At 51.3% G+C, this 14,164-nt stretch overlaps 1 protein-coding gene across 1 annotated transcript in view; it reads right to left on the reverse strand.

Moving 5' to 3' along the window:
- Window positions 1–2: 2 nt before the first annotated feature.
- Shb (SH2 domain containing adaptor protein B) overlaps window positions 3–14,164 on the reverse strand; it is a 131,826-nt gene continuing 117,664 nt past the window's right edge. The window contains exon 6 of the mRNA XM_048336127.1: window positions 3–809. Coding sequence (XP_048192084.1) covers window positions 626–809 — 184 coding nt within the window. The 3' untranslated portion in view covers window positions 3–625. The remainder of the gene's footprint in view (window positions 810–14,164) is intronic.

Here is a 14,164-nt window from a genome sequence, read left to right on the forward strand (position 1 = left end):
TATATATTAAATGACTATTTTATTTACACACCCTATTCATAAATAATTGCATCCTTTTTCTGACTGCACAATGATTCCTTGAGGATCTAATGATTACACTGAGTGACTAAAAGTAGACGGGGACTTATCCTCTGTGTCTGTGACTATGTTCTCTCACCTATGTGCCCACTGTGCACCCAGAAACACACACACACACACACACACACACACACACACACCAGAGAGCCCCCAGCACCAGTGGGAAAAGTTTGCCCTACACAGGTGTGAGTTTGTGACAGCTAGAGAGAACAAAGAGATGCAGCCCAGGGATATCCGCTCCGCCCATCACTGGAGCTGCTCTGCCTTTGTTCATCCTGGAAGGCATCTCTTTGGATTGCAAATATTTTAATTCACAGAAACTCAAGGAGGGGGTGGGATGGGGGCTGGGGCGGCGGGCAGGTGGCTGGCAGTCCCTCTTCATCCAGGACCCTTCCCGCCAGGGGAAGTGGCAACAGCATTCTAAGACATGCAGTGGTGTGCTAGTACCATACACACAACACAAACTGGACACAGCCGGCGACACAGCTGTGCTGGTGGGCGCCGGGCCAGCTCCTCCAAGTCTCAGCCCTGTCACGGAGCAGGGCGCTCATAGGGTCCTCACAGCCACTGGGTAGAGGAGGGACAGGTGCTCGGCTCCTTTGATGGGGAGCTTTCTGGTGGTGTAGTAGTGGATGACTTCCGGGACGCTGTCGAATGGAGGGCTGTTCTGACCCAGCACGTATTTCTCTTTGGTTTTGGCCAGTTTCATGTGCATAAAGCCCTGGTTGCTCCTGTGAACAGAACGCAGCGGTCAGAGATGTGCACAGCGCAGGAGTGGATGGGACAGCAGCAGCTTTGCTCCTCCGCCCCTGGGACAGAAACTCTGGCAGTGAGGCTGCCTGCTGTGAGCTGCGCCCCTTCACCCAGGAGCCACCCCAGCGCCAGCAGTTGCCAAGGGACCAGCAGCAACCACAGGAGAGACTTCCACGTGAGAGCCTGGGGAGAAGGCTTGTGTGTGTGTGTGGGGGGGGGTGGTTCCCTCCCCTCCTGCTGTTGGATGCAGATACCTCTTAAAGAGCCTTGCCTGGCAGGTACCAAGGATGTCCATGTCTCAGTGCCATGACAAGTGGGCAGGACAGGGGTGGTCACCTGGTTGCCAGATGAGCAAATAGTGCACCAGGGGTGTGAGCAAGCAGATGCGCCCTCCACAGCAGGGGACTGTCACTGGGGGTGGGGAGGGCGGCACCCAGGCAGGAATTACATTCCCCAGCCTTCCCTGAGCATAGTTAGACATCTGACTACTTATAGTCAGTAGAATGTGGGCAAAACGCACGCTTGTCTGCAGGCCCTCCCCTGTGCCTCCTCTGAAGCCCCACCCGCGTCTTCCACCAGGCAGTCTTCCAGGTTTGCACAGGCAGAGGCTCTTTTCTTCCCGTCACGGCCCTAGGGATACTCTCTTCCATGTGCCCTACCTGAGATCATCTGGCTGCCCTCCCTGTTCCCCTGAGAGTGCCATGGAGGAGCAGGGCCGGGCCTCTGTGCCCCCTGCACTGGGCTTCACACCTGTCCAGGAGAAGCGGCCCGGGTCTGCTGAAGGAAGAGCAAGAGAGGCCACGCTGCCGCACACATGCCTCCTCAGCCTAGCCTTTTGTGACCCCATGGTGACTTGGTCCCCACACTTCCCACGCACCCTCCAATTTACCCAGTGTGCGTCACTTAGCAGAATGCTGGGCTCAGGACTGACCTGCCGCCATCTGACCACCTGAGCACCCACTGATGAAGGGCCCTGGCCATCAGTGACCAGCTGGAGAGGCCTGTGTGGAGTCAGGTTTGCGGTCTTTCTTAGTCCCACCACCTCCTTTCTTGCTTCTGGCTCGCACTGAGACTATCAACAGTCTTCTCCAGTCAGGATGGGGGTCCCCAGCACCCCCTCCCTGAATGCCATTTTCAGATGGGCAGCACAATCGCTTAATGAAGTGCAGACCTGAGCAATGCGTCTGCTCATATAACACATTCAGAGACGTCACCCCTGGCTTAAAGGAAATCATTCAGAGAGCAATTACATTTTCAAGAGAATAATTCCTGTGAAGAACTGAAATTTAAGTCAAGATTTTTTAAGGCTGGTGATGTTCCAATTACAGAGCCCGTGGCAAGTTTCTCTCCGCAAAGGGTCACTCCACTGGAGAACGCCTCACAAGCGTTCGAGGAGCAGGCAGCAAGCTCGTGTAAAAGCCAAGCATGTTGGAGAAGGCTGGTAAGGGTGGGAGAGCCCACTCAGGTGCCTGGAGATGGGAATGGGGGCCAGTAGCCAGGGCACAACTGGTACCTCATTTCTCCTCTGTGGAGTGACGTGTGTGTGTGTGAGTGTGTGTGTGTGTGTGCGCACACGCATGTTGCTTCTAGGGCTTTAACTCAGCACAGACACCGTCCTGGAGCTTTTATTTTTTCCTCAAGGCTAGTGAGTGTTCTAGAACTTGAGCGATAGCTCCACTTCTGGCTTTCTGGTGGTTGAATGGTGGGAAAGAGTCTCATGGAGTTTCCCACCCAGGCTGGCAATCCTCAGATCTCAGCCTCCTGAGCAGCTAGAATTGCCACCAGGGCCTGGCACAGGGTGACTTTTTGAGGAGCCAAGCCATCAGATTTTTGATCCACCCCATAGTCCAGGTCTTGGGGAGCAAAGCAGAGAAGCTGTAAGACAAAAGGCCCCAGCAGCTGAGTACCTAGTGCAGCTCATCACTGAGGGGGTTGCAGGAAGTAGCTGGGGGTTAAATGGTTGGCTTCATGTTTTCACACTGGTTTCTTCCTTTTCCTGTGGTGACGCTAAGGACTGAACTGAGAGCCTTGAGCTTACTACACTTAAGACATACCCCAGCCTTTTTGCTTTGGTATCTCAAATAGATCTTTTTGCTTGAAGATAGTGACCCTCCAATCTCTGTCTCCTGCACGAACCACCATGCCTATCCTTCTGTGTTTCCCTCCCTCCCTATTTTGTGGGTACTTGGGCTTTAACTCAAGGCCTGGGTGCTATCCCTCAGACTTTTCATTCAAGGCTAATGTTTTCCCTACTCCTTGGGCTACAGCTCCACTTTTGACTTTTTCTGATAAATTGGGGAGAAGAGTCTCATGGAATATTCCTACCCAGGCTAGCTAGGACTACAGGTGTGAGCCACCAGGGCCTGCTCACACTGTTTTCTTTTAGAAGTGATGGGTAGTGATGGTGACAACAGCTCTGATAGAGCCACAGGTGGACGTCAACGGTCCATTTCCAGGCTGGGGCTTGGAATGGCTACCAAGTGGTAGAAACTGTCCTGTTGTCTCTGTTTACAGACAGTGAAACGGGATGCTCCCTTAATTCCCTATTGCGTCTCCAGGCCTGCTGTTCCCTCCTTCTTCCATGCTGTTATTATTTCTCTACTAACTTACCACCATGAGCAGGCTGTGCACAGGGGCCAAGCTGATCATGAAGCTCAGAAATCAAGGCAGAGCTGGGACCAGTCTAGGCCTAACAAGCTAGGAGACAACTGGACCAATGTGACAGATGTGTGGTCCCCCGTGCCACCCTCATGCGGGTGGGATTTGTCCCTGCCTCACCAGAGCCACGATGGCCTTTGAGTGTGCTTTTAGTCTGAGTTGTCTGGAACCCTGTGTGCACATGCCATCTGCTGCCAGTCTGCAAGGTTCACAGCCCGGTCCTCATGGGGGAATCTGTCTGCATTACCCTTTGGGGCTAATGGCCTCTTCCTATTAGCCAGGTCCTGTGTACTGAGGTTCAGAAAGGGAAGTGAGTGGGCCACAGTCACACAGCAATTGGCTTGATGGTGCCAGATCCCCTTCATGGGGACCTTTCTCAGAGCCTGTGTTCCTCAACTCTGCAGCCCTCAGATCCAGAGAGGTTCCTGTCTGATCATCAGTGTTCCGCACCAGGCTAGGCAGGGTGGCAGGGAGAGGCCTCAGACTCTGAACAGATGTCTCCTCCACGCTGAGTCCCTGGGCCACTGCCACTTCACCAGACTACTGGCAGGGCAGAGACAGCAGAAGGGCCGGCAGTGAAAGGTCACCAATGGCACACAGGTTGTCCCTGGAATTGGCAACAGCATGGCCCGGCCAGGGAAGTCCCCGGCCACAAAGGTAGGATGGTAATTCCATCCCAAGGAATTCTTGGGTCCTGAGAAGGCTGGCCAATCCTCGACTAAGGCAAAGGTCAGGTGATATCACATACAACATATCCTGATTGGTCACAAGGTGTTCTCCCCACCCCCCACCCCCACAAGTGAGAGGCCACCAAATAGATGTAAAGCTAGTGCCAGCAGCTGGGAGTGATGGTGTGTACCTGTAATCCCAGCTCTCAAAAGGCCGAAGCAGAAAGATTTTGGAGACCTTGGCTCAAAAACAAAACAAAACAACCCCCCCGCAAAAAACAAAACCACTCCAAAGTGGCTGCCAATGAAGGCCTTAATAATTTCTAACATTGCATCAAAGAAGATACCAGCAGTTTCTAGAGTGTGAGCCTCTGTCCCAGACACCAGCATAAGGATGGAAACCATAAAAATCTCTGGAGGCTGGGAGTGTGGCCTAGTGGTAGAGTGCTTGCTGAGCATGCATGAAGGCCTGGGTTCAATTCCTCATAAACAGAAAAAGCCTGAACTGGTGCTGTGGTTCAAGTGGTAGAGTGCTAGCCTTGAGCAAAAGAAGCTCAGGGACAGTACTCAGGCCCTGAGTTCAAGTCCCACGACTGGAGGGGAAAAAATCTCTGGAGAACTGAAGACCGCATCAGACAAGGAGTGTATACAGGATGCCACGGCTACTCTGAACAGAGTAATTTTTTTGCTTTTGGTAGTGGTGGCGGTAGTGGAGTTTACCATATTCTTTCAAGGCACTCCTGTTGGTACTCCGGAGGACACAGACTGGAGAGGCAGGCAGCGAGGGGGCTGGGTCCTCCCTCTGCAAGACAGCATGCACTGTTGCAGTATGGGTGCCACCGGGGTTCTGGGAAGACCTGGGTCCCTGGGGAGCTGGGGCGAGCATTTGTGTCAGCCTTGTCTCCTTTGATAGGACATCTTGAGAGAGCAAAGCCACCATTAGGGGTGTCTCTGGTGGGTGACCTGTCTAATGAGTCTTGCAAGGTCGGTGGAGGCGGTGTGAGGACTGTCATGGCGCTCAGATCGCTCATTACCATCACAAAAAAGCACCCCCTTGTCACCAGCTCCAGGATTAGCAAGCATGCCTGGTGCGCTGGCCTAATAACAGGCCCCACCTCGCCTTCTAATCATGAGCTTTAATAAAACATCACTCAGCCCACAGCTGCCGGCCCTGCAGAGCAGGGTGCGAGGCCTCACCTCTTGCTTTTAGACCTAATTGCTTGATGCATATTTCATGAAGAATCCTGGGTAATAGTTATGTTAAATCGCTTCTTTTCATGATGAAATGACTTAAAAACACTTGCATATAATATTGATGCAGAAGAGGGGAGGAAATTGCCCTTGGGGACTAGCATGTGAGACCCAGTCAGAAGAATACACTCCCCAGGGATATTTCCCCTTCACCTTAGCCTGAAAGGTGGTTGGAAACTTTCTTGTTCCTCAGCTCAAACCCTCTGTAGCTCCTTCCTGCCATTCAGAATTGGGGGCATCAAACGCTGCTGAAGCCTTTGCCAGGCACCTGGCAGAGGTACTGCTACATTGGGTCACGGGAGCTGCACAACAATGATGACAAGCAGGTATGACGATCATCATTACAGAGAGGGAAACTGCGACTCAGGAAGGTCATATGCCTTGTCTCTTAGATTTAAACCTGTCTGTTGGACTCACTGTATGCACTTGTAGCCTGGCCTCCAGTGGCTGTAGCTATTGCTGCAGCCTCATCTTCCTAGTTAGCGGCCCCACAGGCTGGCTCCAGGTGTACAGGTCTAAGATAGCCAGTGAGGGTTGCGGAGTGAGCCCACCGGGAAGCTGAGGCAGGAGCAGCTTCTGGAGTGGCAATCCCTTGAGGTGGGCACAAAAGTACCTGCTTCCCAAAGCATGAAAATCTTGCTCTAGGACAGCCACAGGGAAAGTGGGACAGACACCTGTTTTCTTGGAATTAAGAATTTAGGGGTTGGGAATGTGGCTTGGCGGTAGAGTGCTTGCCCAGCATGCATAAAGGGTTCGACTCTTCAGCACCACACAAACAGAAAAAGCTGGAAGTGGTGCTGTGATTCAAGTGGCAGAGTGCTAGCCTTGAGCAAAAAAGAAGCCAGGGACAGTGCTCAGGCCTCAAGTTCAAGCCCTGGGAGAAGGAAGGAAGGAAGGAAGGAGGGAGGGAGGGAGGGAGAGGGAGGGAGAGAGGGAGGAAGGAAGGAAGGGAGGGAGGGAGGGAGGGAGGAAGGAAGGAAGGAAGGAAGGAAGGAAGGAAGGAAGGAAGGAAGGAAGGAAGGACGAACGGACAAACTTATACCTGGGGCCACTGAGCTGACCAGTTTTCTTTGCACAGATCTATACACTCAAGCCTCAAATATGAGGCCAGTTTCCTCCCTAAACACAGACTCCTGAAGTGGGAGGAGCAAGCTGGGCCTTGGCCCGTCCATGCTAGGGCTCCTTTTCTTTTCTTTCTTTTTTTTTTTTTGGTTCATCTTAAACATCTCAATCTTTCTTTAAGCAGATTCTGGGGCAAGTGGGTCAAAGGGTTGGGTAAAAGAATGAGTCTGCATTTACAATGCACTTAACAATTTGCCTGATGTTTCTCAGGGGAGGGAGGTCGGCCCTTCCCAGCAGAGCTCAGGGGTCACAGGCTCTGTGTTCAGCACCAGCCAGCCCAAGGGGCCTTCTGTCCCCTTTCTACCAGCGGAGGTGAGGTATGCAGGGAATTTATGCTGAGTCAGTAGGGAATTAGGCCTACTTCTAAAGCTAATCTGCTTGGGCAGGAAGATCAGTCCCAAAGACATGGATGACGGTATACACCCATGTGTCCACAAAACAGGTAGCTACTCCTGTACTTCTGGTGGCTGAACAAGGTCCACAGAATCCACGCAGAAACTGAGCTGGCTGGTCATCTTCCATCTGTGTCCTCCACCTTCACTGCACTGTACACAAAGGGATGGAGATCAAGGCCCCTCTGAAAAGATACTGGGTGGCTCTTACAATAGCACTCAGGAAAGAGGGCCATACAATCCTAGGAGAAACATAGAATCTCAAACTCTCAGGCAGTCACAAGAGACAAGACAGGGCTTTACTGTGAATCCCAGGGTGGCCTGGAACTCACTATGTAGCCTAAGCTGGCCTAGAACTCTCTCACCCCTCCTGCCTCCAGCAACCAAGACACACAAGGGCTGTACAGTATGGTCTGCCTGGGAAGACCCCAGGTGCTCCCTTAGTCCACAGCTGGATGAACCTGTGGCTTCACAAGGAAGCAAGGAGAGCTGTCACTGAATGCAGACTTCCCAACGGCCCGAAGACCACTGTCCCCAAAGGCCCCTTCTGGCTGAGACGTGCTAGGAGTCCAAAGTGTGTGTGGCCAAAGTGTGTGTGGGGGAAGCAGCTTATAAGGCCACGTTGATTGGTACTTGTGTCTCACCCACCACTTCCAAACAGATTTTGCAGAGACAAGCCAAACACACAAGTTATTGTGAACAATGTCTAAATATAAGCACTGTTGAGCCCCCAAACCTGATTTACAACCAAACAACCAGACTTTCAATAAAAGCATCAGCAGCACAAATTAGCCTTCCTGATATGTAGGCATTTCTCAAGCTCTAAGTTGGTGACCCAGAGTGAAAAGGCCCCTCAGTAAATCACAAAGCCACCTCTACGCAGAAGAGCAGGCCGGTGCTCCTCCCTAGGAACATGGAGAAGAAAAAGGCTCCTCTCTGCACACAAAGAGGTAGATAGGTGAAAATGAACCCATTATGGGTAATTTTCTAGGGAAGGGAGAGAGAGAACAAGCACATGAGCACATGTGGAGATGCTACTACACAGAACGAACACACACACACACACACACGAAAAAAATATCCAGCCTAGAATGTCAGTAGTGTTGAGGTTAAAGTTCACCAGAGTTCACCCTCCCAGACGCTGTGAGCCACTGTGAGCCTCAGCCTAAATGCTTGGGAAGGATGAGGTGATGGGCCCCACCAACATGGAACCTGCCAAACAAACTAGTCCCACCTCCACCTGCAGGCTAGGGGGAAAATACTGCATCTGAAGGAAACCTGAGGCACTGGGGAGGGGACCTTTCAGGGAAGGATGCCTTTTATAAGCAAAGGGGGGCTGGGGTATGAACCCGAAGTCTATCCAGGCTGGCCTGTGGAATGAAATAGAGAGCACTGCTGGGCAAGGAATCACTGCCTGGATCCATGAGGCTTGGGCACAGTGGTGGACACAGGTCTGAGGCCTGTGCTACTCACTCCTCTAAGCTGTGCCTGCCTGCACCTGTTCCCACTCGCTGCTGCCTACAGTCTGAACAGGGGATCATGGCTGAGCAAGTCTTGCCACTGACACATGCAGGTCACTGTAGGATCCCAGTGGCTGGTTGGGAAACCTTCCTTCCTAGCAGCCCCTGGTAAGCATGGTAGGAGCCCAGAGGCTGCAGCAGACTGAGGCCCAGGAGGCCCATCCTCATTTTTTGAATCAAGAGCCAGCAGGGCCCTTCTGAAAGCACTGATGCAGACGCAGGCAGGGCTCAGGGCCTAGGGGCCCAACTTGGGCCTGTATGCTCTCACTGAGCAGAAGCTGCTGCCCATCTGGTCTGTCTGCTGGCTCCGGCTGTCCAGGCTTGCCCAGCACCAGTGTGTCTCCCCGTCTGTTGGGTCTGTTGTTCACGGACATGCTGGCAGCCAGAAGTTACAGTGGCCACACATCCCGTTGGCTGAAACATGCTGGCTGACTGGAGTGGGGGGCTTGGATGTTGGCTCTGGCTCTGTTCCTGGGTGACACTAGGCAGGGTGGGTGACACAAACAGGGTATGGATGCACTGTTCTGAGATTGATTTCTAACGTCAAATAAGACTGCCCAAGACTGAAAGGGCAGTGCTGCACACTGACCAGGGCCAACATGAAAAAATAGGTTGAACAAGGAGGAGGTAGGGGTTCTCTGATAAAAGATATGATCTTGTACCATCTTTGGCATCTATTAAGTGCCAACGGTGTACACTGCTGAGGAAGAAAAGGTCCCCAAACAGAGGCTCTGAGACAGTTTAGCTTCCTGCCCTCATTTAACAGACAGATGATGCTGAAAGGCAAAGGGAGCAGAGGCTTGCTCCCCTTCACACACACATACGCATGCACGCATGCACACACAAACACACACACCATCTTATGCCAGTAGCTGTGGTGGAAGAGGGGAGGCTGCAGCTAGACAAAGTGAGGGAGGAGCAAAAGCAACAACCATGTTCCACGTGTGAACTTTCTCAAGATCAGAAGCATCTTGTGAGGGACGAGTGTCCCTGGGAACACTGGCCACTATCAGGCATGGCTCTGGCCACTGTCATATGGGGGTGGGGGTTGCTCATCAACCAGGGCATTTACCCGCTGCGGAACAGGGTCTTACTATCCAAAGCATCCAACCCATGGAAAGCTTTGCTTACAAGGAAAGAGGGAATATGAAGAGGGTCCTTTTGTTTATTAATTAATTCATTCATCTACTTTTTGGTACTGGGGTTTGAACTTAGGGCCATGTACTTACTAGGCAGGCATTCAACTATGACGCCTCAGCCCTTTTGTACTTTCTTTTTCAGAGGGCAATCCGGGGGCTAGCCTGGGACCATGATCTTCCTGCTGATGCCGTCCCTGTGGCTGGGATCATAGATGCTCCTCCCCACACCTAGATTACTGTTGAGATGTGGCCATGCTAATTTCTTGCCTGGGCTGGCACCTCCTAAGGAGCTGGGGTTATATTTGGAGGGCCTTTTTAGGACTGCAAGTTTCAACTGAACTACCTGCTTGGCAGCCCCCCATCCAATGAGGAGGTGGATATTCTCCTCCTGGAATCTCAAAGGCGGACTGCTGAGCGCTGCCACCCTAACACCAGGGGCTGTTTCACAAAGCAAATATGCCACAGTGGTTCCCAGGGAGAAAAATCCTCCAAAGCCTTTTTGGAAACTGGGCTTCTGTTTCTTCCTCTGTGAAACACAGTATTTACCACCCCAATCTTAGAAGCCCAGTGCACAGGAGATGCCCACAGATGATGAGGATGGGATGATGAGTCAGACATTGAATCAAAGCTTTGCCTTCATTACAGGCACCCAGAGCCCAGGGCTGGTGAAGGAAGGCAGGTCTCTAAGCCAGTTTCTTCCGACATGCCTAGAGGGGCTCAAGGACACCAAGTTGGCACATTTGACACTCCCTGGGCCTCTTTGGAACCCTGGAACACTTTTATACGTTCTCTAAGGAGTTCAGATTCACGCTCCAGTTCTATCTGAGGGGGAGATGCATCCATAATGTTCATGTTTACTGTGGGCACTCCGTGCTTTTGTTGCTTCTCCTTAGCCCTGGGGTGCTCACTTCCCACCAAGACGTACCTTCTGAGGTCAGTCAGCTCAACTCTGCTAAGGGAAAGCTCTTCTGGGTGCTGAGTGGAGATACAACTTACAGGAGCCCACTGACAGCTCCAGCTCTGGTTCCCAGGCCTCTCTGTCCCTTCTGCCCTAGCCTGGCTCCTCAAAAGCGAGAAGACAGTAGCAGGGGCATATGGGTGGTGTCCTTGAAGGTCTTCCCACTGTGGCCACCACCTGGCTCTGTAGACACAACTCCACCATTAAAGTGGGGATCCTGCTGAGCCCGAATCCACCGGGCTCTTCTTCCTCTTCATCCCAGAGGACAGGAGCTTAGGGCTACCCAGTGCTATCAGCTATAGAGGACTTTCCCTCCTGACCCAAACCAAAAGAGGCACGGGCCCAAGCACATTGAGAAGCAGAAGCTCACCGGCTTTGACCACACTCGGAAGATGCAGAAATGCAATTGTGAAAGGTCACTGTCACCCCTCAGTAGTCTGGGCTCCTGGAGGGCAAATCTTCCCCCTACCAGACATTCGTTCTGGCAGCTTCCTGACAGGCTCTTTCCACAGGGTGAAGAATTTTCTTAAAATTAAATCTCCAGCTCTTTGCTCCCTAATGAAATTGATTTCTGCCTTGATACACAACAAAGCTTTCATTTTATTATTTGGCTGGGGTTTGACCACACTAATTACAGATTTTTTTTTTCCAGCATGGCTGCAAGTAATTGAGTCCCAAAGTTACTTACTATCAGAACGGATTTCTTTTCGGAAGCACAGCTCCCACAAAACTAAGAGTCAACTCTTGTAACTCTCTAGATGGTTTTGATTAAGATTAGAGCAATTCTGGTCAGGAATGAACCCTTATTTTCCTGGCCTGAAAAATTAGAACACAAAAGGAGTCCTGCTGCTCTGTTGGGGCAGAGTCTGAAGTCTTGGGACCAGAGAGTGAATAGCGTCACAGCTGAGCCTTGTGCTGACTAATGCCCTGATGAAGTTTGTAATCATCGTCACTGGCACAAGAGGACATGAGGACACTGCAAAAGCCTGCTCAAGTGGTTTCCTAACACCAGTACCAGGAAGCATAGAGGTTTGCCTAGCCTCCAGCAGACCCATTTTTTCCTAGGAGTCTGTGTGGCCATTTCACTGCTCACAGAGAACTATACCCAAGGGCACAGTGCTTACATGCCCATACATGTGGTAAACAGTTACAGGCAGTGCTAGGCTCTGTGACCCCACTTCAACTCAATTGTGGCTCATGTGACTGCCAAGATGAGGAAAGGGGACACTCCAGGCTTCTCCTCCAATCCCAAACCTAAACATTCTTATACAGTAGCATCTAAGATAAACAATTTCTTGAGGTTCTCCCAATTTTATTTCTCCTCAGAGGCCCTGCTCAAATGTTTGCCTCCAAGAAGCCTTCCAAGATATATCCCTGTCAGACTTCCTCTCTTCGGTCTTCTACCACACTGATCACCTACCTCCTTGTTTACTTGTCTAGGCTGTGAGCTTAGAGGTTAAAGACCTCAAAGCGAGGGGGGACTGCAGCTTGCTTGTCAGCCCTGCCCTGAGAGTCTGGAGAAAGTAGAAGGCTGACTCTACAGGCCTGGAGACCATCAGTCACATGTGGATTTCCAAAAAGAAAATTAGCAGGAAAGAAAAAAAGAGGTTCTATTTAAAGCATTTCTAATAAGCTAGCTTTGCCAAACCCCATTGTTTCTGATATTCCTCTTGGGTGAAGTAATCTTAAAAAGAAAGAGAAAAGGGCCAAAGCATTATTAGAAGTGGCAAAACCTACTGGTGCTGGGAGGAGGAGGGAGGCTGTTGGCTGAGGGTGCTAGCCAGGAGTGGATCAGGGTGGGCACCTGCGGGAGTAGGTGAGTAGGCCCCTACACACACACACACACACACACACACACACACACACACACACACACACACACACACACTATTGTGTTTCAGCATTTGAACTATGAGGGCAAAGATGAGGGCTGTAAAATCTTGACATCTGATTTTATAAATCTGCCTCAAATCCCAAGAACATTTATGGGGAAGTCAGGGAAGGAGAGACAGTGCTTACAGGGCCCAGAAGGTTCTATTCTGCTTGGGAAGGGAAGGCCACCCATGGGCTCTGGCAGTAACTTGCCTCAGGACCTCAGGAGATCTTTCCTACCACATTGGCCCTCAGTCTCCTTACTTAAAAGCCAGGGTCTTGACCTCGATGACTCTTCTTGCTGTTAAGTGCTGTGCGGGTTTTATAGAGCAAAGCTAGCTGCTTCAAGACCAACTCTAGGTGGAGGCCAATGGGATTTTCTGTGGGGGCGCCGAGTTCTTTACCTAGCTTAAAGTGAAGTAAAGCCCCATATCACACACTTTCCTGGTAAGCACAAGAACTGGAATAACTGCCTGTACTTGCACAGCCTCCCAGACTTCCCAGGACCTCTCACTTCCATCCAAGAGGTCACAGTGTATTGTCCAGGGGCTCAAAGATGTGAAGCCATTTGCTGGTGACACTCCTACCTGGATTGAGGCTCTGACCCTTGGCCTCTGTCATATCCTTCCTATGCAGACATGTGGTCTAGGGCTCATGGCCTGTCCTGTAAATTCTTTTAAGACCTCCCTCAAGTCCCCAACCAATTCATTTCAAGATATACATCTTGTTAACAAGATGCCACAAATGCGATTGGAAGGGGGAAAAAAACTGTTTGGAGAGGTCATGCAGCACCTGCAGAGGGAACTGTGCCGGGGCATGAGCAGTTTCCTGGTGACGGACAAGCACTGGAAATGCCTCCCCTGGAGGCCTGAGCTGCCCAGGCAGCTTGACCAGGGCAGATAGGAGATAATTAAAAACTGGCTGGAAAGGTAATTGAGTGGCTCAGACACTGGAGAGGAACGGGGAGCACCCATGGGGAACAAAGGGCACTGCTGTGTGCCTGACTACAAAGGGAGACAGAGAAAGAATGACAAGGGACCCTTGCCATTTATGAGCGTTTATGTGGCCCAGCCAGGTGCTCAGATAGAACCTGGAACATGGACTGGCAGAGTGAGACAAGTTGCTTGTGGCTCTGGCCTCTGGGTTCTGGGCCGTGGTGGGGAGTAGGGCACTGAGTTAGGAGAAATATGTTTTCCTGGTTCTTTTCAAAACCATTCCTTACTGGGCTCTGTTAGTTCACGCCTGTACTCCTAGCTACTCAGGAGGCTGAAATCTGAGGACTGTGGTTCAAAGTCAACTGGGGCAGGAAAGTCCATGAGACTCATCTCCAATTAACCAGAGAAACAGCCAGAAGTGGAGCTGTGGCTGAAGTGGTAGAGAACCAGCCTTGAGTAAAAAGAGCTCAGGGACAGTGCTTAGGACCTGAGTTCAAGCCCCAGGACCGACAACCCCCCCACAAAAAGAAAAAAAAAACCCATCCCCAAACCATTCCTGTCCATATTCAGGTGGTGGTGGTGCCAACCTTCAACCCAGCTACACAGGGTAACGTGCTGATGGTCCACCTCCCACCACAGAGGAGGAGCTAAGAGGTCAGAGAAGTGACATACTTGGTCTAAGCTAAAACAGACGGGAAGAGGGCTGCCCACACTGGACCTTGGTTCTGTGGACCTCAGTTTTGTGAGACTCAAGTCTCAGGCAACAGAGGATTTTCTCTAGTGCCAGCCACACAGACTCTAAATCCTACCACTGGAAG

Source organism: Perognathus longimembris, chromosome 1 (genome assembly GCF_023159225.1).
Source record: "Perognathus longimembris pacificus isolate PPM17 chromosome 1, ASM2315922v1, whole genome shotgun sequence".
NCBI lineage: Eukaryota > Metazoa > Chordata > Mammalia > Rodentia > Heteromyidae > Perognathus > Perognathus longimembris.